The sequence below is a fragment of the Oncorhynchus kisutch genome, linkage group LG1 (genome assembly GCF_002021735.2).
Source record: "Oncorhynchus kisutch isolate 150728-3 linkage group LG1, Okis_V2, whole genome shotgun sequence".
Classification (NCBI taxonomy): domain Eukaryota; kingdom Metazoa; phylum Chordata; class Actinopteri; order Salmoniformes; family Salmonidae; genus Oncorhynchus; species Oncorhynchus kisutch.
In genome coordinates this window covers 72780175-72806890 of record NC_034174.2, presented here as the reverse complement: position 1 = coordinate 72806890, position 26716 = coordinate 72780175, and the positions used below count along the sequence as shown (strand labels likewise).

The 26716-nt window shown below is 44.4% G+C and overlaps 3 protein-coding genes across 10 annotated transcripts; 1 reads left to right on the top strand and 2 right to left on the bottom strand.

Moving 5' to 3' along the window:
* Nucleotides 1–3579: 3579 nt before the first annotated feature.
* wiza (WIZ zinc finger a) lies at nt 3580–18657 on the bottom strand. Of its 7 annotated transcripts, XM_031832287.1 has the most exons (12): nt 18557–18633; nt 18165–18240; nt 17929–18019; nt 17232–17687; nt 16613–16999; nt 16018–16440; nt 15621–15805; nt 6609–6783; nt 6108–6334; nt 5150–5396; nt 4835–5000; nt 3580–4625 (listed from the first exon to the last, which is right to left on the bottom strand). In XM_031832287.1, exons 3-12 carry the CDS (start codon nt 17948–17950, stop codon nt 4433–4435), a joined length of 2481 nt encoding a protein of 826 aa, XP_031688147.1. In that variant the 5' UTR covers nt 17951–18019; nt 18165–18240; nt 18557–18633; the 3' UTR covers nt 3580–4432. The 7 variants fall into 7 exon arrangements, with proteins under 7 accessions (XP_031688147.1, XP_031688154.1, XP_031688141.1 ...); XM_031832294.1 differs by lacking the exon at nt 18165–18240 and having other exon boundaries at nt 18557–18657; XM_031832281.1 differs by having other exon boundaries at nt 17929–18240.
* A 192-nt stretch (nt 18658–18849) lies between these two features.
* Nucleotides 18850–22963, top strand: LOC109865858 (peroxiredoxin-1-like). Its single transcript, XM_031832320.1, has 6 exons — nt 18850–18956; nt 19817–19940; nt 20810–20963; nt 21471–21593; nt 21841–21971; nt 22418–22963. The coding sequence occupies exons 2-6, from the start codon at nt 19838–19840 to the stop codon at nt 22498–22500; spliced, it is 594 nt and encodes a 197-aa protein (XP_031688180.1). The 5' UTR covers nt 18850–18956; nt 19817–19837; the 3' UTR covers nt 22501–22963.
* A 947-nt stretch (nt 22964–23910) lies between these two features.
* Nucleotides 23911–25705, bottom strand: LOC109865970 (transcription factor jun-B-like). 2 transcript variants are annotated; one of them, XM_031832314.1, is made up of 2 exons: nt 25531–25705; nt 23911–25281 (listed from the first exon to the last, which is right to left on the bottom strand). In XM_031832314.1, the coding sequence occupies exon 2, from the start codon at nt 25241–25243 to the stop codon at nt 24344–24346; it is 900 nt and encodes a 299-aa protein (XP_031688174.1). In that variant the 5' UTR covers nt 25244–25281; nt 25531–25705; the 3' UTR covers nt 23911–24343. The 2 variants fall into 2 exon arrangements, with proteins under 2 accessions (XP_031688174.1, XP_031688168.1); XM_031832308.1 differs by having other exon boundaries at nt 23911–25705.
* Between the last annotated feature and the right edge of the window lie 1011 nt (nt 25706–26716).

The following is a 26716-nucleotide window of genomic DNA, read 5'->3' as shown; positions in this document are numbered from 1 at the left end:
TGTTGTGTGAAGGGAGCCTTGGCCACCACCACCAGACCTGGGTTCAAATAGTATTGGGCTTCATCTACACAGGCAACCCAATTCTGATGTAGTACTTTAGCTGGGCTTATTTGAGTTTGAATAATGAGCTTTACTGGCAGCAATGGCACCAATGGAACAGTCCCAAAAATTCAAACCCTCTCAATCTCAGACGCTAGGCAGGCTCAATGAAACAATTAACGTATTTTAAATATTATTTTAACCCAGGCCAGATTGCCACAGTCTCAGTCTCACAGTTATAGGGAAACAAGTACTGAACTGTTCATCAGCACTGAACCGTTTCAACATTCCTTCAGACCAGTGGAGGCTGGTGGGAGGAGCTATAGGAAGACAGGCTCATTGTAATGGCTGGAATGGAATCAATGGAACGGTATCAAACATATCAAACATATGGAAATGACATGTTTGACTCCATTCCATTCCAGCCATTACAATGAGTCCATCCTCATATAGCTCCTCCCACCAGCCCCCTCTGCTTCAGACTGAATTGGTATGAAGTCACTGTCAGATGTTCTCAGTCTAATGTGTTACTGAAGCCCAAAGACACAACAGTGAGGTTTGGATGAGAGAAAACGTGGAATAGAGTGAAAATGATAGGGTTCTATTCTACTTGTATAGAAATAGTTTGAATTGTTTGGATTCTGAGAGGGTTTTGTGAAAGAAAGTGTTTGTGATGGATTCAAACCCGACGACATGACACTCAAGTTTTAAGTTCTATTTTGGTTCGGTTTGACATTAAGGAATTGTTCTTGGCCAAGTCAACTATTACGGCTTGTTGATTTTTTACAACTACACTATATGGACGAATTGGACATACTGTAAGACTACCAATTGACACGTGGCATTGTCAGCAATGAAGGATGGATGGGCCTGGTATTTTATAGGATATAATTATGTATGTAGAAGTTTGGATAAAAAAGTATATACAGGAGTGGACAGTAATTTCTCGATTTACCCTGCTAGCCAGCCTCTTGTAAGCTCATTGTGTACGTCTTGGGTCTGTGTCTTGTGGTGCTACAGACAGGACACTTTCATTCTTCTGTTGGATTTATTTACATTGTAGTCTCAGCCTAATTTCATTAGACAAGGAACCTTGGAAAATACATTACTGATGTCTTGACCTCAAATCAGTCAAATCAAATTGTATCAGTCACATGCTTTGCAAACAACAGGTGTAGACTAAGTGAAACTTACTTGTCCTTTTCAAACAATGCAGAGTTAAAGATACATTAAAAAAAAGTAGATATACAGTATACAGTATCTACAGTACACTACCGTTCAAAAGCTTGGGGTCACATAGCAATGTCCTTGTTTTTTAAAGAAAAACACATTTTTTGTCCATTAAAATAAAATAGATCAGAAATACAGTGTAGACATTGTTAATGTTGTAAATGACTATTGTAGCTGGAAACGGCAGATTTTTTATGGAATATCTACATAGACGTACAGAGGCCCATTATCAGCAACCATCACTCCTGTGTTCCAATGGCAGGTTTTGTTAGCTAATCCAAGTTTATCATTTTAAATTGATCATTAGAAAACCCTTTTGCAATTATGTTAGCACAGCTGAAAACTGTTGTACTTGTTAAAGAAGCAATAAAACTGGCCTTCTTTAGACTAGTTGAGTATCTGGAGCATCAGCATTTGTGGATTTGATTACAGGCTCAAATGGCCAGAAACAAAGACTTTCTTCTGAAACTCGTCAGTCTATTCTTGTTCTGAGAAATGAAGGCAATTCCATGCGAGAAATTTCCAAGAAACTGAAGATCTCGTACAACGCTGTGTACTACTCCCTTCACAGAACAGCGCACTACCGCTAACCAGAATAGAAAGAGGAGTGGGAGGCCCGGTGCACAGCTGAGGTACATTAGAAGTGTCTAGTTTGAGAAACAGACCCCTCACAAGTCCACAACTGGCAGCTTCATTAAATAGTACCCGCAAAACATTCTCAACGTCAACAGGGAAGAGGCGACTCCAGGATGCAATGACTTTTCTAAGTGACCCTAAAGTGTATATATATACAGTACCAGTCAAAGGTTTGGACACACCTACTCATTCAAGGGTTTTTCTTTATTTGTACTATTTTCTGCATTGCAGAATAATAGTGAAGAGATCAAACTATGAAATAACACATATGGAATCATGTAGTAACAAAAAAGTGTTCAACGAAACAAAATATATTTTATATTTGAGATTCTAAAAGTAGCCAACCTTTGCCTTGATGACAGCTTTGCACACTATTGGCATTCTCTCAAACAGCTTCAACTGAAATGCTTTTCCAACCGTCTTGAAGAAGTTCCCGCAAATGCTGATTACTTGTTGGCTGCTTTTCCTTCACTCTTTGGTCCAACTCATCCCAAATCATCTCAATTGGGTTGAGTTTGGGTGATTGTGGAGGCCAGGTCATCTGATGTATCATTAGGATTTTGCTTGTGCTTAGCTATATTCCATTTATTTTTATCCTAAACAATTACCTAGTCCTTGCCTGATGACAAGCATACCCATAACATTGTGCAGCCACCACCATGCTTGAAAATATGAAGAGTGGTACTCAGTGATGTGATGTGTTGGATTTTCCCCAAATATAACACTTTGTATTCAGGACAGAAAGTTAATTTCTTTGTCACAATTTTTGCAGTTTTACTTTAGTGCCTTATTGCAAACAGGATGGCATATTTTTGAATATTTTTTATTCTGTACAAGCTTCCTTCTTTTCACTCTGTCATTTAGGTTAGTATTGTGAAGTAACTACAATGTTGTTGATCCATCCTCAGTTTTCTCCTATCACAGCCATTAAATTCTGTAACTATTTCAGTCACCAATGGTCTCATGGTGAAATCCCTGAGCGGTTTCCTTCCCCGCTGGCAACGGAGTTAGGAAGGACGCCTGTATCTTTGTAACGACTGGGTATATTGATGCACCATCCAAAGTGTAATGAATAACTTCACCATGCTCAAAGAGATTTTCAATGTCTGCATTTTTATTTTTACCCATCTACCAATAGGTGCCCTTTGCGTGGCATTGGAAAACCTCCCTGGTCTTTGTCGTTCAATCTGTGTTTGGTAATTCTCTGCTCGAATGAAGGACCTTACAGATAATTGTATGTGTAGTGTACAGAGATGGAGGTAGTCATACAACAATCATGTTACACTATTATTACACACATTCCATGCAACTTATGTGAGTTAAGCCACTTTTTACTCCTGAACTTATTCAGGCTTGCCATAACAAAGGGTTTTAATACTTGACTGAAGACATTTCAGCTTTCAATTTTTAATGAATTTGTAAAAATGTCAAAAAACATAATTCCACTTTGATATTATGGGGTATTGTATGTAAGCCATTTTAAATTCAGGCTGTAACACAAGAACGTGTGGAAAAAGTCAAGGGATATGAATACTTTCTGAAGGCACTGTAGGTTGAAAACGTCAGTGAAGATACTTGCCAGCTGGTCAGCGCATGCTCTGAGTACACATCCTGGTATTCTGTCTGGCTCTGCAGCCTTCAAACCACTAATTACAGAAGAATTCAAGACAAATATAAAACCTTGTCTTATATTTATTTACTTCAGAAAACAGTTCTACATTTAAAAACATCATTCATTAAAAAAGCTAATACAAATTCCTGTACAATAGGGAAATTTCAGACCATAATTCAAAAGTGAACATGCTTCCTTCCCTGCTATTTTGCAATGCAACCTATAATGCCACACTGCTTTGGAACAGTTGAAACAAGGGGAATGTATTTAATGCTCGAACAGGCTTTGCCTTACTTCTTCAGTGACATCACTGACTACAGTCTATGGAAACCCATTCCATCCAATGTCAGACTACTATGAATTTAGGTTTCTATGAAAACAATGTGCAATAAACATCCCAATAAAGACATGGAATGTAACCATTGCTAGACTACTAAGTGGTATAAATGTGTCATGGTGAATGAATGTTAGTTTGTTTGACCCCATGTCTAATTTACCCCAGCAAGAGTAGTTACTGAAAGTAGACTTCTTCAACTGGCCCAAGTAGGCCCTCTAGAGTTGATATGAGGCTGGTACAGCTATGTCTGTGTTACACTAACCTTATCCCCAGGCTAACAGCTAGAGAGAGACACAGCTGGTGGACAAGACGAGTGCTACAGTATATCCACTTTGTGCAGTTATCATTCAAACCAAGTCATTCCTTTAACGCTGAATAAATAAACTAACGCGCACCCCCCCCCCCCCCCCCCCCCCCCCCCCCCCCCACACACACACACCTTATTAGGTGTTTTTACCAAGGTGTAGACTGAGTTCAACAGTCCTTTGAGGAAAACAAACAGATGTACGACAGATAAGACGATCCAACTAAGTGGTAATAAGGGAAATGCAGTGAGTGTAGCCATAGTAGTGAACCATTTAAACCACCAGTGGTGCCAGAAGGACCGGGGTGGTGGTGGTGGCTGAGGGTTCGATGCCCGGGACCAGGGGCCGTTCTGGGTCAGGGGGAGGACAGGCCTTGTTGAAGCGGAGGTCCAGGATGTGTTTCTGCAGGTGTCTGATCCAGTCCTCCTGTACTGACTGAGATCCATGGAACACTGCCTCACAGAACCTGAGGGATGGAATAGAACAGAAAGCAAGGGAGAGAAGGTTGGTTAATATTAATATACAAACAACTTAAACCACTTTCTGTGAAACATTGTGGAACCTGTAGTGCAGAGACCCTCGTACGATGCCAATAATAAATCATACAAGTGTGTGACCTCAGGCAATCTGAGTTCAGCGTACATTAAACTATCAGCATTTTGGCAATCAGCTCACCTGCACTTGAGGGTGTACTCTTTGCCCACTTGTTTGACCAGAGGAGTGGAGGGAGGCCTGGGAACCAGGGAAGGGATGTTTCCTGACCGGGGGGGTTGTTGAGAGCCGCCGTCTCCCTCTGGTCCCTCCGTATGGGCGGTGTGTTTAGGGACCCGCCGCTCAAAACCTGACAGACAGGTTGGAAAGGGGTTTCAAATCAGAGTCTACCATAGCTCAACGTTGGTTTTATCAGAGGGCAAACAGGTAGAAAGTTCTGTAGGGTGTGTGTGTGTGTGTGTGTGCACATGCATGTTTGAGTCGGTTTGCACCTCTCACCTCTAGGAGAGCGTATGTGGTTGAAGTCTCCTCTAGCCCCCTGGGACTGCGTATGAGTGACGGTATGATGGTGATATGACGAGTGTCCCATCTCCCCCTGTGACCTTTGACCTTGAGCTGCCCTGGACGAACCCCCAGTGACCCTGGCCACCTCTCGGCCCGCCCTGCGCCCCAGCCCCACAGCCCTCTGGGCTCCCGAGGGGAAGGAGCTTGAGTCTGTGGAGGGAGAGTGGGACGGGGCGTTCCTCTGGAAGGGGAAAAGAAATCAAGTGTTGGTGAAATAGTTTTCCCCTCTAAGTTGGACAGAATCATCGACATTCACCTAGATTGGTCGTAGAAATAGCATACAGCACACAGACTGATGTTAGCAACTACAGACCACTGTTATTCTATTGGTGTCAACCTGACGCTTTCCTCTCAATTTACATCAATATCTGTCCACTCATCTAGTCTCCCCAAGCCTCAGCTACTGTTTGAAAAAGCAAGGAGAGTCTCAGAGACTGAGTTGAAGCACTCCTGTCACAGAACTAAGCAGCTGGAAAGTGCCTAACTTCATGCACTTGAGGGGATGTGATTGTCACTTGCTTTTAATCCAAGATTCGGTGATCAGCCCCACTGCCACAGAGCAATTAGATCCAAACCTAATGGGCGCTATACTTAACCAACAAGGCCAGAGGGGGTGTGGTATAAGGCCAATATACCACAGCTAAGGGCTGTCCTTATGCACGATGCAACGTGGAGTGCCTGGACACAGCCCTTAGCCGTGGTATATTGGCCTTATACCACAAACCTCTGAGGTGCCTTATTGCTATTATAACCTGGTTACAAACGTAATTAGAGCAGTAAAAATAAATGTTTTGTCATACCTGTGGTATATGGTCTGATATACCATGACTATTAGCCAATCAGCATTCAGGGCTCGAACCACCCAGTTTGTAATAGAAGATGTAACACTCACCTTAAACCTGATGTTGCGGTCACCGTCGCGGTACTGGCGGTGGATCTCCGCGGCCTTGCGGGGCTGCCTCTGGATCCAGGCGCTGAGCAACTCGATGGGGGAGGCCTTCACACCCTCTGCCCTCCACTCCTTAACCCCCAGCTGGCGGAGGTGGGCCCGGGCGTGGCTCGCCAGCGCCGTGCGGTTCTCAAAGTCAAAGCCGCACAGCTCGCAGCACGCCTCCCCGGCTGGAAGGAGAGAAGAGGACAGGGGGGTTAAAAACAGACGTTTGACAGTTGAAGCGTTTCACGTGATAAACGTTTCTATTTCAGCACTAATTACTAGGCAGGTTACCTAGTTGATTTTTATTATATATATTTTTTTACTAATAATGGAATCAGTCACCTTTGGAAAGAGCTCCTGCTAAATACAATTGCCATCACAACTGCAATGGAAAACAGTTGCCTGCAACAAATAACCTGGCTGAGATCCGCTGGTGAGGCGTGAGCACTGTTAGTTTACCAGACTGAGAGGATCCATTCTTATCAGGGGAAGGCTTGTCGTTGAGGGAGTAGTCCAGTGGAGGAGTGAAAGTCCTCTTAGAGCCCTGGGGAGCCCACGAAGGCTCCGAGGACCTCCTGTGATTGGCCCAGGCCGGGCTGGCGCTGGAGTGAGCGGACGATGGCTCCCTCTTGACCTACAACACAATACATCTTTAATGAGCCATTTCAACAGGTTTTTTGCCATCACAGCCCCCAATTAGAGGAAGGCCCTAAAAAAACTGTCAAAGACTTTAGCCACCCAAGTCATACACTGTTCTCTCTGCAAGTGCGACCGGAGCACCAAGTCTGGGACCAAAAGGCTCCTTAACAGCTTCTACCCCGAAGCCATAAGACCGCAAAACAGTTAATCAAATGGCTAGCTGGACTATTTACATTGAACCCCTTATGTTATTAATAATACTTTTTTGCACTGACTCTCTTGCACAGGCTTGAAGTACTCTCACTGGACTCTAACCACACAATCACTACACTGACACACCAACACACATGCATATTGACACCACACACACGGACATACACACACATGCATATTGACACCACACACACGGAAATACACACCCATGCATACTGACGCCACACACACACATGCATACTGACGCCACACCCATGCATACTGACGCCACACACACACATGCATACTGACGCCACACCCATGCATATTGACGCCACAACCATGTATATTGACGCCACACACACGGACATACACACCCATGTATATTGACGCCACACACACGGACATACACACCCATGTATATTGACGCCACACACACGGACATACACACCCATGTATATTGACGCCACACACACCCATGTATATTGACGCCACACACACGGACACACACACCCATGTATATTGACGCCACACACACGGACATACACACCCATGTATATTGACGCCACACATACGGACATACACACCCATGTATATTGACGCCACACATACGGACATACACACCCATGTATATTGACGCCACACACACACACAGACATACACACCCATGTATATTGACGCCACACATACGGACATACACACCCATGTATATTGACGCCACACACACACACAGACATACACACCCATGTATATTGACGCCACACATACGGACATACACATATGCATATTCATGTCACACACACACACAAGCTGCTGTTACTCTGTTCATTATCTATGCAGTCACTTTTCCCCTACCTTCATGAACATATTACCTCTATTAGCTCAACTAACCTTCACCCCCGCACATTGACTCGGTACCGGTACCCCTTGTATATAGCCTCGTTGTTGTGTCGTTTCTGTGTCGTTACTGACGTTAAACAAAAATTCTAAGGGCAGTAAGGCACATTTCCGCATATGACCAAATTCAATGTTTTTGCTTACTGTTTCATACACATCTGTGCTTTTACGAAGAAAAATACACGTAGCTATGAGGATCCATTCTTACGTTTAAATCCGTAGCTACATCCATTGTAACAAGAAGATGACCATGGTGGTCAGGTCAAAAACTAAAACAGTTGACTCATGGCTCGATGATTGTGAGTTCTCCAACATAGGGCAGATGAGAGAGGTGTGTGTGTGTATATATACTGTATGTATATATATATATATACAGTTGAAGTCGGAAGTTTACACTTAGGCTGGAGTCATTAAAACCACTCCACAAATTTCTTGTTAACAACCTATAGTTTTGGCAAGTCGCTTAGAAAATCTACTTTGTGCATGACACAAGTAATTTTTCCCAAAATTGTTTACAGACAGAATATTTCACTGTATCACAATTCCAGTGGTTCAGAAGTGTACATACACAAAGTTGACTGTGCCTTTAAACAGCTTGGAAAATTCCAGAAAATTATGTCATGGCTTTAGAAGCTTCTGATAGGCTAATTGACATCATTTGAGTCAATTGGAGGTGTACATGTGCATGTATTTCAAGGCCTACCTTCAAACTCAGTGCCTCTTTGCTTGACATCATGGGAAAATCCAAAGAAATCAGCCAAGACCTCAGAAAAAAAATTCTAGACCACCACAAGCCTGGTTCATCCTTGGGAGCAATTTCCAAATGCATGAAGGTACCACGTTCATCTGTACTAACAATAGTACGCAAGTATAAACACCATGGGACCACGCAGCCGTCATGCCGCTCAGGAAGGAGACGCGTTCTTTCTCCTAGAGATGAACGTACTTTGGTGCGAAAAGTGCAAATCAATCTCAGAACTCCAGCAAAGGACCTTGTGAAGATGCTGGAGGAAACAGGTACAAAAATATATATATATATCCACAGAAAAACTAGTCCTATATCGACATAACCTGAAAGGCCACTCAGCAAGGAAGAAGCCACTACTCAAAAATCGCCATAAAAAAGCCAGACTACGGTTTGCAACTGCACATGGGGACAAAGATCGTACTTTTTAGAGAAATGTACTCTGGTCTGATGAAACAAAAATAGAACTGTTTGGCCATAATGACCATCGTTATGTTTGGAGGAAAAAAGGGGGAGGCTTGCAAGCCGAAGAACACCATCCCAACCATGAAGCACGGGGGTGGCAGCATCATGTTGTGGGGGTGCTTTGCTGCAGGAGGGACTAGCGCACCTCACAAAATAGATGGCATCATGAGGATGGAAAATTACGTGGATATATTCAAGCAACATCTCGAGCTGAATCCAAGATGGCGTAGCAGTAAGTCGTCCTGTCGTGTCGTGTCCCTGTATATTTTGTTTATATTTTGTTTATTTTTTCGTTTTTTTACATATTTTTCGTTTTTTACATAGCTATCCCTTTAAAAACATTTTGCTAAACCTAAGCTTCCAAATACGCTGGATCTTCACAACTAGCTATCTAGCTAAACCGCAACCCTGGATGATTACCCCTGGCTAGCGTTTCCACCCACTTAGCTTGAAGCTAGCCCGGCCTGCGCTACCACCGTAGCATACTCCTGAGCTACAATACCCGGGCCCACGACCGGTCTATCGATGTCACCGCATGAAGAGGAATAAACAGACTCACCCCATCGCGACGTCCCCCAAAGGCTAACTCTCTAGCCCTCGCTATCTCCCTGCTTGCTAATTCGGCCTGCTAACTGCTAGCTTGTCCAGCTCCGGTCCGCTAACTGCTACCTTGTCTAGCCCGGGCCTACAAACTGTTAGCTTGTTAGCACAGGCCTGCTAACCGCCTGAATCGCCGCGTCCCAAACGCCCACCGGACCCATATTTACTTTCTATCTCTTTTGACTTTTAATTTGTTTATACCTACCGGAAACCTGCCTCACCCAATGTGATACGGAATCGCTATTATTTTTTATTTATTTTTAGAACACACTCAAGAACCTCCAGAAGCTAACCAGCTAACTAGCTACAAGCTATTTAGTCATTGTTCGTTTTTTTAACCTGGATAACACTCGCCAGTCCAGCTTCCCTTCCCCATCCACCGCTGCCCCCTGGACACTGATCTCTTGGCTACATAGCTGATGCACGCTGGACTGTCCATAAATCACGGTACTCCATTCTGCTTGTTTGTTTTATCTGTTGGCCCCGTTGCCTAGTCTACGCCATTTTACCTGCTGTTGTTGTGCTAGCTGATTAGCTGTTATCTCACCTACTGTTTTAGCTAGCTTTCCCAATTCAACACCTGTGATTACTGTATGCCTCGCTGTATGTCTCTCTCAAATGTCAATATGCCTTGTATACTGTTGTTCAGGTTAGTTATCATTGTTTTAGTTCACAATGGAGCCCCTAGTTCCACTCTTCATACCCCTGATAACTCCTTTGTCCCACCTCCCACACATGCGGTGACCTCACCCATTACTACCAGCATGTCCAGAGATACAACCTCTCTCATCATCACCCAGTGCCTGGGCTTACCTTCGCTGTACCCGCACCCCACCATACCCCTGTCTGCGCATTATGCCCTGAATATATTCTACCATGCCCAGAAACCTGCTCCTCTTATTCTCTGTCCCCAACGCTCTAGGCGACCAGTTTTGATAGCCTTTAGCCGCACCCTCATACTACTCCTTCTCTGTTCCGCGGGTGATGTGGAGGTAAACCCAGGCCCTGCATGTCCCCAGGCACCCTCATTTGTTGACTTCTGTGTTCGAAAAAGCCTTGGTTTCATGCATGTCAACATCAGAAGCCTCCTCCCTAAGTTTGTCTTACTCACTGCTTTAGCACACTCTGCTAACCCTGATGTCCTTGCTGTGTCTGAATCCTGGCTCAGGAAGGCCACCAAAAATTCAGAGATTTCCATACCCAACTATAACATCTTCCGTCAAGATAGAACTGCCAAAGGGGGAGGAGTTGCAGTTTACTGCAGAGATGGCCTGCAAAGTAATGTCATACTTTCCAGGTCCATACCCAAACAGTTCGAACTACTAATTTTGAAAATTACTCTCTCCAGAAATAAGTCTCTCACGGTTGCCGCCTGCTACCGACCCCCCTCAGCTCCCAGCTGTGCCCTGGACACCATTTGTGAATTGATCGCCCCCCATCTAGCTTCAGAGTTTGTTCTGTTAGGTGACCTAAACTGGGATATGCTTAACACCCCGCCAGTCCTACAATCTAAGCTAGATGCCCTCAATCTCACACAAATCATCAAGGAACCCACCAGGTACAACCCCAACTCTGTAAACAAGGGCACCCTCATAGACGTCATCCTGACCAACTGGCCCTCCAAATACACCTCCGCTGTCTTCAACCAGGATCTCAGCGATCACTGCCTCATTGCCTGTATCCGCTACGGAGCCGCAGTCAAACGACCACCCCTCATCACTGTCAAACGCTCCCTAAAACACTTCTGTGAGCAGGCCTTTCTAATCGACCTGGCCCGGGTATCCTGGAAGGACATTGACCTCATCCCGTCAGTTGAGGATGCCTGGTCATTCTTTAAAAGTAACTTCCTCACCATTTTAGATAAGCATGCTCCGTTCAAAAAATGCAGAACTAAGAACAGATACAGCCCTTGGTTCACCCCAGACCTGACTGCCCTCGACCAGCACAAAAACATCCTGTGGCGGACTGCAATAGCATCGAATAGTCCCCGTGATATGCAACTGTTCAGGGAAGTCCGGAACCAATACACGCAGTCAGTCAGGAAAGCTAAGGCCAGCTTCTTCAGGCAGAAGTTTGCATCCTGTAGCTCCAACTCCAAAAAGTTCTGGGACACTGTGAAGTCCATGGAGAACAAGAGCACCTCCTCCCAGCTGCCCACTGCACTGAGGCTAGGTAACACGGTCACCACTGATAAATCCATGATTATCGAAAACTTCAATAAGCATTTCTCAACGGCTGGCCATGCCTTCCGCCTGGCTACTTCAACCTCGGCCAACAGCTCCGCCCCCCCCGCAGCTCTTCGCCCAAGCCTCTCCAGGTTCTCCTTTACCCAAATCCAGATAGCAGATGTTCTGAAAGAGCTGCAAAACCTGGACCCGTACAAATCAGCTGGGCTTGACAATCTGGACCCTCTATTTCTGAAACTATCTGCCACCATTGTCGCAACCCCTATTACCAGCCTGTTCAACCTCTCTTTCATCTCGTCTGAGATCCCCAAGGATTGGAAAGCTGCCGCAGTCATCCCCCTCTTCAAAGGGGGAGACACCCTGGACCCAAACTGTTACAGACCTATATCCATCCTGCCCTGCCTATCTAAGGTCTTCGAAAGCCAAGTCAACAAACAGGTCACTGACCATCTCGAATCCCACCGTACCTTCTCCGCTGTGCAATCTGGTTTCCGAGCCGGTCATGGGTGCACCTCAGCCACACTCAAGGTACTAAACGACATCATAACCGCCATCGATAAAAGACAGTACTGTGCAGCCGTCTTCATCGACCTTGCCAAGGCTTTCGACTCTGTCAATCACCATATTCTTATCGGCAGACTCAGTAGCCTCGGTTTTTCGGATGACTGCCTTGCCTGGTTCACCAATTACTTTGCAGACAGAGTTCAGTGTGTCAAATCGGAGGGCATGCTGTCCGGTCCTCTGGCAGTCTCTATGGGGGTGCCACAGGGTTCAATTCTCGGGCCGACTCTTTTCTCTGTGTATATCAATGATGTTGCTCTTGCTGCGGGCGATTCCCTGATCCACCTCTACGCAGACGACACCATTCTATATACTTTCGGCCCGTCTTTGGACACTGTGCTATCTAACCTCCAAACAAGCTTCAATGCCATACAACACTCCTTCCGTGGCCTCCAACTGCTCTTAAACGCTAGTAAAACCAAATGCATGCTTTTCAACCGGTCGCTGCCTGCACCTGCATGCCCGACTAGCATCACCACCCTGGATGGTTCCGACCTAGAATATGTGGACGTCTATAAGTACCTAGGTGTCTGGCTAGACTGCAAACTCTCCTTCCAGACTCATATCAAACATCTCCAATCGAAAATCAAATCAAGAGTCGGCTTTCTATTCCGCAACAAAGCCTCCTTCACTCAAGCCGCCAAGCTTACCCTAGTAAAACTGACTATCCTACCGATCCTCGACTTCGGCGATGTCATCTACAAAATGGCTTCCAACACTCTACTCAGCAAACTGGATGCAGTCTATCACAGTGCCATCCGTTTTGTCACTAAAGCACCTTATACTACCCACCACTGCGACTTGTATGCTCTAGTCGGCTGGCCCTCGCTACATATTCGTCGCCAGACCCACTGGCTCCAGGTCATCTACAAGTCTATGCTAGGTAAAGCTCCGCCTTATCTCAGCTCACTGGTCACGATGGCAACACCCATCCGTAGCACGCGCTCCAGCAGGTGTATCTCACTGATCATCCCTAAAGCCAACACCTCATTTGGCCGCCTTTCGTTCCAGTACTCTGCTGCCTGTGACTGGAACGAATTGCAAAAATCGCTGAAGTTGGAGACTTTTATCTCCCTCACCAACTTCAAACATCAGCTATCTGAGCAGCTAACCGATCGCTGCAGCTGTACATAGTCTATTGGTAAATAGCCCACCCTTTTCACCTACCTCATCCCCGTACTGTTTTTATTTATTTACTTTTCTGCTCTTTGCTCTTATTTACTTTTCTGCTCGTCGCAGTTGCAAATGAGAACTTGTTCTCAACTAGCCTACCTGGTTAAATAAAGGTGAAATAAAAAAATAAAAAAAAAGACATCAGTCAGGAAGTTAAAGCTTGGTCGCAAATGGGCCTTCCAAATGGACAATGACCCCAAGCATTTGTCCAAAGTTGTGGCAAAATGACTTAAGAACAAAGTCAAGGTATTGGAGTGGACATCACAATGCCCTGACCTCAATTCCATAGAAAATGTGAGCAAAACTGAAAAAGAGTGTGCGAGCAAGGGGGCCTACAAACCTGACTCAGTTACACCAGCTCTGTCAGGAGGAATGGGCCAAAATTCACCCAACTTATTGTGGGAAGCTTGTGGAAGGCTACCCAAACGTTTGACTCAAGTTAAACAATTTAAAGGCAATGCTAGCAAATACTAATTGAGTGTATGTAAACTTCTGACCCACTGGGAATGTGATGAAAGAAATAAAAGCTGAAATAAATCATTCTCTCTACTATTATTCTGACATTTCACATTCTTAAAATAAAATGGTGACCCCAACTGACCTAAGACAGGGAATTTTTACTAGGATTAAATGGAATTGTGAAAAACTGAGGAGTTTAAATGTATTTGGCTAAGGTGTATGTAAACTTCCAACTTCAACTGTACGTATGTATGTATAATCTCACACACACACACACACACACACACACACACACAAAAGTTTGGGGTCATTTAGAAATGTCCTTGTTTTTTAAAGAAATGCAAAAAAAATTGTCCATTAAAAGAACTTCAAATTAATAAATACAGTGTAGACATTGTTAATATTGTAAATCACTATTGTAGCTGGAAACGGCCAATTTTTTTATGGAATATCTACATAAGTGTACAGAGGCCCATTATCAGCAACCATCACTCCTGTGTTCCAATGGCACGTTGTGTTAGCTAATCCAAGTTCATCATTTGAAAAGGCTAATTGATCATTAGAAAACCCTTTTGCAATTATGTTAGCACAGCTGAAAACTGTTGGTCTGATTAAAGAAGCAATTCAAACTGGCCTTCTTTAGACTAGTATCTGGAGCATCAGCATTTGTGGGTTCGATTACAGGCTCAAAATGGCCAGAAACAAAGGAATTTATTCTGAAACTCATCAGTCTATTCTTGTTCTGAGAAATGAAGGCAATTCCATGTGAGACACTGCGAAGAAACTGAAGATCTCGTACAATGCTGTGTACTACTCCCTTCACAGAACAGCGCAAACTGGCTCTAACCAGAATAGAAAGAGGAGTGGGAGGCCCCGGTAGACAACTGAGCAAGAGGACAAGTACATTAGAGTGTCTAGTTTGAGAAACAGACGCCTCACAAGTCCTCAACTGGCCGCTTCATTAAATAGTACCAGTCTCAACGTCAACAAAGACGTTGCTGGCCTTCTAGGCAGAGTTGCAAATAAAAAGCCATCTCTCTGTCCAGTGTCTGGGTTCTTTTGTCCATCTTAATCTTTTATTTTTATTGGCCAGTCTGAAATATGGCTTTTTCTTTGCAACTCTGCCTAGAAGGCAGCATCCCGGAGTCACCTCTTCACTGTTGACATTGAGACTGGTGTTTTGCGGGTATTAACTGTCCAGTCATATTTGCTTACGATGCACAGAATTTTATTATCAGAGCGTGCCAGTGGACTTCTGGTAAGTATGCTTTAGTGAGAAAGTATTGAGATCAGGTACAACTATGTTTACCTACCCTCAAAATGAATATTTATGAGCAAATTCCGCCCACCCACAACTTCTCAACCTCAATGCATTTTTTGAACATTTGAAGAGATTGGGCGGAAATTGGGGTTGAGAATTACCCTTGAAGCAGAAGTTATGATTCGCCCCTTAGTGCCTTGCTCGAGGGCACAACCGCAGCTAGTAGGTAGCACATGACGAGATATTGACCTGCCCTCCATTGCCAACTGGACTGCACACATACACACACTCACCTGGGTGGCAGTGGCACTGCCCTCCTTCAGCAGGATGTCTCTCAGCAGGTCGATGGGCGACTCGTTGACAGACCACATGACTCCCAGCTGGCGTAGGTGGGAGCGGGCGTGGCAGGACAGGGCCTTGCGGCTGTCAAAGAACTGGCCACAGAATTCACAGGTGATCATGAGCTCCTGGTCTGAACCTGGGGAAGGGAAAGGGAGGGAGGAATTTGTCCCTTGACATGTCTCTGCATGTAGCTATGCTGCTTTGACTGAATGGATGGTCAATGGTCTGAGTGCAGTTATTCAATGGTTAAACAGAAAAACACAAATAGAAGAGGGACTTTTACATCAAACAAATTAGAAACCACAGAATCTATACCACTTGGTCAAAAAGATAGGACCCTCATCTTACCGGAGTTGAAGGACTGGCCATTTTTGGCCCACTTCTGAGAACCCTGAGATCCATTACTGCTGCTGTACCCCCCAAGCGGACTGGAGAACCCCACATCCAGCTCCATCTCCAGGGGCTCCGGCTTGGGATAGACCAGGGTGGAGCCCTTCTTGGCCTTGGACCTGGGATTGTGGCTGGAGGCCAAGGGGCTGAGGTGGGCGTTAGCTGGGGATCTAGAAGGGGTCTTGGTGGTAGTGTTACTGGGTCGTACCGATGCAGCGGCCGCAAGCACGCCGCTGCTGACCAGCTGCTGGACCGTGTCGATGGCCGACGCCTTGCCCAGGAGGTCGGTGACACCGAGTTGGCGCAGGTGAGAGCGGGAGTGGCTTGCTAGGCCTTTGCGGTTCTCAAACTCCTCACCGCACAAGACACAGGTGAACTCACCTGTATTTCAAATTGAGGTTTTATCATTTACCTTTCTTGTTCTGTTCTTTGAATTGTGACATCCTTTTAAAATGACTTAAACTAAAATGACTAAATTTGACTTAAAATATGACTTAAACTAAATGGATGTACCAATCACAGATTGCCCCTTTAAAAATAACTTGAAACTCACCCGTGCTGAGCCTATGCTCCTGTGGAACAGTTCCTTCTGACGCGGAGGGCTTGGGCCGTTTGTTGGAGGGAGGCTGGTGAAGGGAGGAGGAGGGGGATCCTTTATGTCTAGCAGGTGATGTGGAAGAACCAGAGCCGGAGGGCCGTTTGTTAGAGTTAGAAGACATAGAAGGGTTATAGACGTTGAGACCTTCACTTGCTATAGGTTGGAGGTCTTCCGCTTCCATGATCTGGTAGAGGAATTCTATTGGTCCTCCTTTCGTCTCAGTGTTCTCGGTGATGCCGAACTGGCGCAAGTGGGCCCTGCAGTGACTGGCCAGGCCTTTGCGGGACTCATACCAGGCGCCGCACAATTGGCACACATGCACCTCGTCATTGGTGTCCATCGCTGTAGAGGCAGGGGAGGAGCCAGAGACTGGTGTTAGAAAGTGCCATGTTATACCTGAAGTTAATAATGTCATTACACGAGAACAGAAATATCTATCTGTATACATGTAATGGAACGACGATTAATTCCACAAATATAATAGGCCTAATATGTGACTTCCTGATGACAAACATCTAATAACGGAACACTTAAAATATCCACTCCAATCGACAACACCCAGACTGAGACTTACCTAGGGTGAGAGGGGCATCCGTCTCCTGCGGTGCCCAGGCAGGCTTGGCAGAGGCCAGGCTCGCTCCCCCTGAGGGCGATGGTGTCTTGCCTGCTGTTAGGAACGACGAAATGGAAGACTGCCGAGGCTTGGCCAAAACTGTCCCTTTACGAGCTACCTTGGATATATTATTCTGTGGAGTTGTCACTACTTTGACCCTACCCCCGAGAGCGGACTCCTTCTGGGAGATGAGTGTCCCTGACCCCTTGGGTTTTTTGGGTGAAGAGTAGACGGGTTTGGGTGGGTGCATGGAACCGTCCCTGTCCTGAATCAGCTGGTAGAGTAAGTCGATGGGAGCTCCGCTGTTGTCCGAGACAGCCACGCCGAGCTGACGGAGGTGGAGTCTGGCGTGACTTGAGAGACCCCGCCGCGTCTCGAAGTAGGTCCCGCACACCTCACAGATAACCGGGGCCGGGGCTGAGGGACAAGAGAGAGAGGAGGGAGGGAGGGAGGAGAGGAGGAAGGGAAGAAGAGAGGAGGAAGATAAGAGAGAGGAGGAAGGGAAGAGAGGAAGTGGTGCAGAGGAAATAGTAAGAGTGTGAGTGTAAATCCAGAGACATTCTGAATCTGAGGCAAAACTATGCTTCTAATCAAAAATGGTTCCAACTGGCTCAGACTATAATTCATGCACACCTTCTCTTTTCCTCTTTGTTCTTACCCTCTTCTTTTGTGTTCTCCATGAGTGCGGGTGACTGGATGACTTTGATTCCAGAGTTGAAGATGGAACTAGCCTAGGATGTTGTCTTCTTCTGTACATAAGATAATTGAGAGGGGGGAAATGGATAGAAAACATATGGTGTATGTCTTAGCAGCTCATTGGTTAGAAAGTAACTAAAACAGCATGCCGCATCCAGTCAATTCAGACCACTCTGATTTGGTCATAATGTAAGTTACCAGTCAGTTCCAACTCGAGGGCTGACAAACTTCTTGAATGACACTCAGACCAGCAACAGCAGCTGAGCTGAGTTCCCTTTCAATACATGTAAACAGAGATAGGAGTTCATTTGCTCAGATTGTAAGCTAGCTAGCTAGCTGCCATAACGATTTGAAAATACAACTCCACAGCTTGGCTATCAGACTCAATTTAGCAAAAAATAATACGTAAACTGGTATTGTAGTTTGTTAGCTAAATGACTGCACTTTGATAGCTAACGTTAGCTTGCTGGCTAGATAGCTAGGTTTGTTGAAAACTGGATTTGTCAGAGAAGAGGATACTTCACAATAAGACATGATAGGTCGCTAAGAACTTAACTAGTTAAACAGGCCAGAACTCACGGAAAATATACCTATATTTTCCTCTTGAATAATTTAACTCGACAATTTAACCCATGTTCCCCCATCAGCGCCTGTGAAGAGTTTACAGCAATCGTTTCCGGGTCAAAATATTTACTCATACAAATTAAAAGTCCTTTAAATCCAACATTAAAAAAGTATAATATAATTTGGTGTCATTCCACAGAAACACTTTTGTGTATACATATTGTAATATCAGAAAGCGTTTTGAATTTAAATTAATCACACAACAAGCTATCTAATTCGATTGACATTTATTTTAACGAGTTCTCTGGCGACTTTTATTTTGAAAACAAAATATTTTAAAACGTATAGGGAAAGTTCTTTCTTCCGGATTAGCGGCTTTTCACGCCATTGCAGTAAACCGCAACACAAACGATTTTCACAAGAAACGTAAGTATATATTAGATACTTCGACTATCACTCCGTGCATATTATGCTTAGTGTATTTTTCAGCTGCCAACATGTCGCTACTTTTGCTGTGGTTGCAAAGAGTTGCAGACAAAAGAAACCGGCTAACAACTAACGTTAGCTAGGCATTGTGGCTCAAGCCTCATTTGAACAGTTTGGTGGGGGATTGGTACCTTGTTAGGCAATTAGCTAGCTGATTGTAATGTAACTAGCTGCATAGATGGCTAGTAAATGAATGCATACAATACTATTGAGTTGTTTCATTGTTAAACATCTCTATTTAATAATCTTATAGGCATTATATAGATTCAAGTTTGTCACGTGCAAAATTACAGTGAAATGCCTTGTTGTTAACGTTAGTTCCAAACCCAACTATGTAGTAATCAATATCCGACACTTGAGTGAAAAGTTACTATTTTAATGGCTCAAACAATAATTTGACAACGACCGTTGAATGTCAACCGAGTACAAAATGTCTTCTTTGGGGAAGGTTTAAGGCTACACTGTAAAACCTTTGTTCTCACGCACAGCCTTGAGAACAACTGACTTGCATGTGACTAGGCTTGGTATTAGCAAGTTGATCCTGAAGCATTGTACAGCACTGCAGTAGAATTGATATCAGTGTAAATAAATAAAAACTGGAGCTTTGAGCATTTTTCTAAAACTTTTAATTTGTTTTATTACTTTACTGATTTACTTTTCATATGCTTGTTAAAAAGGAGTGAGGGGCTCCTGGACCATAGCCTACTAGACTCCACCCTATTTGCTTTGGCATATTGAGAAGTTCCAAACTGTATTGATTCACTGTTGATTGACTTTGCTGGGTCGTTTGTCTTTCCCAGTGAGCTGTCATTGTCACCACCATGTCTGCTGGAAACGCTAAGATAGGCCACCCGGCCCCACAGTTCAAAGCCACTGCTGTGGTGGATGGACAGTTCAAAGAGATCCAGCTGTCTGACTACATAGGTAAGGACTTTATGATTTTCTCTAAATGACAATTTTATTAGCATGTCAGTTTACAGGTTACCATCTAACAGCAAAGTTGCTGAAACAGCAGAATGTTTCCATGGATATCAGTCTGAAAGAAGTTGCTGTAAAAAGAGGCAGTAGTCTCTACAAGCCAGAATGTTGTATACGATTATACTTGCGGTTACTTTACTGGTTGTACTTGCTGTTGGTACTTTTGGCTGTAGGAGGAATACTTTTTTTTTTCCCGGCGCCTGTACGTCCAAATGTAACCGAAAGTAGTCGACCACAGCGTGTTTCCTCGCAATCAGCTGGCGTCAGTATTGAAATCAAAAGTACAAACAGTTATACAGACCAGTGTACTGAGAGTCGGGTTAATACTATTCTGGGTATTTTGTCTAAATTTGAGTAGCTGAAGGAAAAACCGCACAGACAACAGGTAGATCAAGTTTAAATGTAATTTTATTCCACATTCTGGCTTGAAATGACCATTGACACATGTCACAGGCTGTATATACCAGTTTGTTTTTACAGCCTCATTAATCAGACTAACTACGAAGCTAAGTGTCTTCATTGTCTTTAACAACCATGCTGAACTACGCATGATGCCAGTTTTAACAAGGCCAGTCAGCTGTGTGTGTGTGTGCAGGGTACAGAATAGTTAATAGTCTAGCCAATCAGAATATAACTGTCTTATGTCACCTTCCAGGATGCAAGTACGTATATTCAAAAGAATAGGCTATAGAGTAGCATGTACACTACTGGCACCCGGTGCCAAATAAGCTCCTGTGTTATTGCTGTCCAAAGAGACTAGGCCTACATGTACCCAAACACACTCATCCTGCTCCTCTCCTGTGTGTCCCTTCCAGGGAAGTACGTGGTGTTCTTCTTCTACCCACTGGACTTCACTTTCGTGTGCCCCACTGAGATCGTGGCCTTTAGCGACCAGGCCGAGGAGTTCCGCAAGATTGGCTGTGAAGTCATCGGCGCCTCCACAGACTCTCACTTTAGCCACCTGGCCTGGTAAGAACTTGACTTTAGACTTTTGAGCATTGAGTTTGTCATTTCTCTTGACGAGAACGTTAAAGGCATGGAGACATACAGTATGGTTGAATATTCCTGCACGTGACAGCACCTTGATCAGAACGGTAAAGAGGCTGACTTATTTAAACTGATAACAAATGTATCTGCATTTCTGTCAGTGTAAAATGTAAATAGGCGTTTGAGTACACTCCCATGCTCTGGCTATCTCGTCTCTGCCTGCTGTACTGTCTAGTGGTGATAAGTGCCATAGCTCTGAGAAGAACTAACGGTCACTGGACTCAATCCAACAATGGTTTTAGAATCCTCCCTCTGTAGTTTACATTTGCATTAATTGTTCATTTACTTTGACTATTACTGTGTGAATGTCAGAATTCAGAATTCTTAATTTGACTTTCTGTTACTATGTGATGCTCACTACATCCTTAATGAAGCGTAAACAAGGGCTGTATTTATGACGATGACATTGTGCCCTCTCCCTCCCTATAGGATCAACACCCCCAGGAAGCAGGGTGGTTTGGGACCAATGAACATCCCCCTTGTGGCTGACCTCACCCAGTCTATCTCCAGAGACTACGGAGTGCTGAAGGAGGACCAGGGCATCGCTTACAGGTCAGTTATTTACCACACTGCTGTCAGTAGTGTGTATGTGAAACCTCTGTATACAAAGTGCCATTTGAAGTTTAGTGTGCACTTGCAAGGTCATTGTTAAATTAATGTGTGCTTAATTTGGCATTTGATTCACTTTCATGTTGGCTGACTGTGATTTTTACTCTGGTTTTGGATATTGATTCAAGCATGTAGTCTCAGATGCCCCGTGTGTCCTTCTGACCCTCTCACTGTCTGCTTCCTCTCTCAGGGGTCTGTTTGTGATTGACGACAAGGGCATCCTGAGGCAGATCACCATAAACGACCTGCCAGTGGGCCGCTCTGTGGACGAGACCCTTCGTCTGGTACAGGCCTTCCAGCACACAGACAAATATGGAGAGGGTAAGCGATTAGCAGGTTTTTGTTTCCTAGTTCTTATTTCAAGAACCAGCATAGGGCTAGCATAGGCTTACCTGTGCGACCTAGAATTTGTTCCCCTACATTTGACACGCGTGCCCCTTCTAAAAAATTTTTTAAAAAAGGAAATAAAAAGTTTGCGTAGATCCCTGCAGCATCTGGATCTAGTCACATTGCTATGCACACAGGACACTTCCAACACCAGTTAAAAAATTTTTTTTGGCATGAAGTCATTCAGTTCACAGAGCAAGCGAGCATTTTCTCTTTACAATACCTAATACCATTTCATAAGTCTGTTTATATGGGAGCTCACTTTCAAACATGTGGAATGTGTTTGGAAAACATGGAATTTTTACCATTGGTTAGCAATTGTTGGCATATTCCATTCTGGTGTGACTCATCCTGGGCTTGTTCCGCTCTTCCTGTGATAGTGTGTCCCGCTGGTTGGAAGCCAGGCAGTGACACCATTGTCCCCGACATCCAGAAGAGCAAGGAGTTCTTCTCCAAACAGTGACAACACAACAGAGCCCCAGGCTGTGTCAATAATGGCACCCTATATAATGCATATGGACCCCGGTCAAAAGTAGTGCACTTTATAGTGAATAGGGTGCCATTTCCGACTCACGCTCAGTCTCTCTCCGAGATGTCCTAGCACTTACCTTCAGATGGAAGTCCTCCCTTTAGCAACAGTCTCTTGGTGTCCAACCCACACTTATACATAAGTTTTAAAGAACTTGTTAGACTCTCACTCTTCTATCTGTATGACAAATTAGCTACTGGTGGAAACAGTTTATTCTAGTCCCATGCACTGAAAGTGTTTTTTTTCTCTCAAGTGTTAAAAAAAAGAAGCATTGAATATTTTGTACCTCACAATTAACTACTCAGTCTACTGTCACGGGACATTAATAACAAATGGAGAAAATAATGATTTACATGTTAGCAGTGTTTTTGTCTGAAATAAAACTTAAGTGGAGGTGGTTGTGTGAAATTTATTTTTGACCACTAGGCGGAGCTCTATCGCCACTTTGCCAGATTCTCGCCTAAATCTGACAGCTCTGCTTCAACAATGGTAGGTGGTGATTGCGTAATGTGGAGAATTCCCAGCAGTCTTTGTCAATAGAATATCCTGCACCCTGGATTGGATTCCTTGAAAGCAGGCTGTTATAAAAGCACTGTCAGTCATCAGATGACACCTTTTCTATAAAGCTGGTCATTTGGTCTGTACTAATCCTACATTTTTCCTGTAATTTATTGGCAAGGCTATTTGCTGAGTTACATTCGACTTTGAATGTTCAGAGACCTGTACAAGATTACTCCCACGTAGCCTACCAATGTTTAGTTTCCCTTCTCACAAGAGGAACATCGTTTGCTTTGCTGGAAAATTGACCCGTGTATTTTTATCTTGACATTAGTTTCGCATAGGGTTGTTTTGGGGACTTGAACACTGCGGTGGCTGACTAGGGAAACTCCCGTCTAAATTTGCCATTGACAAACGTCTCTTCACACGCACAGTATGGTCTAGTAGTAAGGTCTCTCGAAAACGCGCCGCTCTACTGACGGGCAATGTAGGTGGGGGTTCACGGAAATCTTCCCCTTGCTGTGACGTGTAATTCCAAAAAACACCATATTTGGCAATACGTATGTACGTCAGAAGGCAAACAACTCGAGCACGTTAAGCCCCGTTTGTCTTGGTTGATTAAAAAAAGAAACCTTTCCTGATAATTTACTGGTTAGCGTGGGAAATTTTAATGTAATTATGTATCCATGTAAAAACACACCTACTTATATAATGTTAACACTAAAGCTTGTCATGAACACTATAGCTGAAATGTAATAATATAGGCCCAATCTAATTCATAGGCATACAGAGTTCGTTGGTTTGAGAAATGTCAATGTAGTTATGTAGAAAGGATACAATGTAAAATAGACGAGGGAAAGTTAAGATTTTACTTAAATATATACTGTACAAGTAAAAAAGACAGTGAGGATCAACCTGACTTAAAACAATAACTTATAAATGGAATGCATTTCACAAATGACAGTTCAAATGAATTAAAAACAAATGTAAACAGGCAAAGTCATTACTGGAGGGCATTGTATATAACTTGTTCAGAATGCCCCGAGTGTTATTAGTCGTATTGTGCACGCGGTTTCCCATGTCCATCATACCCTGGAAACCAATAAACAATGCAAAAAAAACAACCAACTTTTGAATATTTTCAACATGAAAACACATGGTAGTTCACTCAATTGCTGTCCCAACAGTGCAATACCTTCTGATTGCTTTAACAAAGGAAAACAAATGTATTCCCTATTATTGTCCAGTGTTTATTTTATAGTCCATCGTTTTATAGTTTTCAAAACGACTTGATCTTGGATGTCAACATGAGTTGACAGCCAGAACTGACGTGTGTCATAACTTTCTGTTTGAGTTGCGCTACCTGCTCGCGCAGGACGGAAGCTGTGCTGGAGAGCCCGGCGTTGTCTGTCTTCAGAATTTTCACCTTGTCCTCCAGGCGCGAGATGCGCTCCAGTTTGCGTTTCCGGCACTTGGTGGCTGCCAGGCGGTTCCTGAGCCTCTTGCGCTCGGCCTTGATGCGCTCCTGGTTCTCCATGTCGATTGGGGACATGCCGCAAACTGACTCGTCGTCGCTGCTCTGCATGTCTGGAACGGTCTGGGGCTCCTCTTTCAGCCCCAAATATCGCTGTGCGTGTAGGCCTGCTCCGGATAGAGGGTGCTGGAAGTGGTGGGATGGGTGCGCCGCGGCTTGGTGGTGCTGGTACTGGTGGTGAGGCAGGTAGCTGATGGTGGTGGAGGGGTAGCTGCTGGTTGCAGGTGTGAGGTTAGTGTGAGGGCTACAGCTGTCCAGGGTGGTGTACTCTAGGTGCTCCGGCTGCATGGAGGAACCAAACACTGTGGAGGCCACAGTGCACGTGGAGACTCCACCGGTTCCGATGGACACGTTCGGTGGCGGCATCTGGTTCATCTTGTGGAGGTCGTCCAGAGCTTTAACGAACCCGTCCGCGAAGCCCTCTTGTTCCTCTGTGATTCCCCTACTGTAGAAGTACTGCCCAGGTGTCGGTGTGGTAGTGATGACACCGTTGCTGTTCTGGATGATCAATCGCTCCAGTTCAGGAGAGGCGAGCTTCAGCGAGCCGACTTCTGATGAGCCCCCGGTCGGGTAGAATTCACTCTCGTTGCGCAGCTGAGCCTTGAGGCTTTGGTTCCGATAGTTCTCGGCGAAGTTCAAGTTCATGTTCTGCTTGAGGAGCTTGTAGTCGTGCAGGGCAGCGCCTGAATGACCATAAGCAGAAAGAAACGAGTCGTCATGATAGAAAGGCTGTTCCATTATTGTGGACATTATTCAAATATTGCTGGAATTCTTCAGTGTAGTAGCTGAATTTATAAGTCCAAAAAAGGGCAAGCCCTCTCGAGTGTCTTTTCAGCAACCAAACGTTTCCGCAGAAGGTATATTATAATCAAGCCCAAAGTTATCAATGTAGAACAGAGCAAAACTTCCAAAATAGTGGAACTGTACTGTACCGAGTCAATAGTCGTCGGGTTTTTTTTCTTGACAGTAGTATTCAAACTGATGTCCGGTGACTAATTATTGGATTCCACACAGTCTTTCGTCCCGTTGATATTTCTTTGCGAACTGGAATGTTAGTTGTTTTCTCGCTGGTTTAAACTCGTGTTCTACCAGTGTTCATGCGATACAGGCAATTTATACACTTTATAGTGCAAGAAACGCAACGATTGGCCAGCCCTTGTTCCACGCCCTGAAACGTCAGCTGCTCGATGACGTTGTTGCCAGGAACTGCTGAGATAAACAAGACTTGAGAGAGAGGAAAGTGATAGGCGACGTAAATTATTTTATACATCTATCTGGGTTAAATGGTAGTGTTATTTGCGTCGAACCTCCACTTTCGGATTCCTTTTGACTTCATATATTGATGTGGATATAATATTGAGGGCTATCTTTATAACACCGTTATGAAGGGGGCATTGCCAGTTGGATATAATACTATATTGATACATTTGAGTACTCTACATGTATTTTGTGCCTATTAGGGTCCATATCAGAAAATATCACTGACACATTTAGCTGATTGAAGATTGCCTTACAATTACATCAGCTTGGGTCATTTACCTAAGAAAACTATAGGTCTTCCTCAGGCTAAGAACACGGCTATTTAGCCTATTCAATGTCATTGTATAACTTGTTGAACAGTAGCCAAATTCCTCTTCCCATCTCCTTGTATACACAGTGTTCAATAGTGTTCGATTGATAAGGCGTAAGGCTGAGTCATGGCAACGAAATTGATAGCAAGTCCATATTTGGTTATCCTGGCGCATCAGTTCCTGCTCCGTGTGAAAAGCGGGAAGCCACTCCCAGGTTGGACCGCTTCCAGGAGCAGGCCTCCGGGCGGGAAGAGGCGGAGTATCCGTACTATACTCCGAGTAGAGCGGAGGGAGGGTGGGATGTGGAGGAGAGAAGAGGCTAGAGTGGCAAGTTAGTGCGATATGTCCAGAATAGTTTATTCAGAACAAGAATAAGACTAGCACCATCACGATCACATGTGAAAAAGTGGTTTTGGCCCACATAGGCCAGTAGGCCTATTATTTCTCAAGTATTTGAGTCATTCCTTTTCATTTTACGCATGGTGACGCCAGCCAAATGGTTATGAAATTATTATGGAGTGGAAAAGTAGTTATGTCCAGAATATCC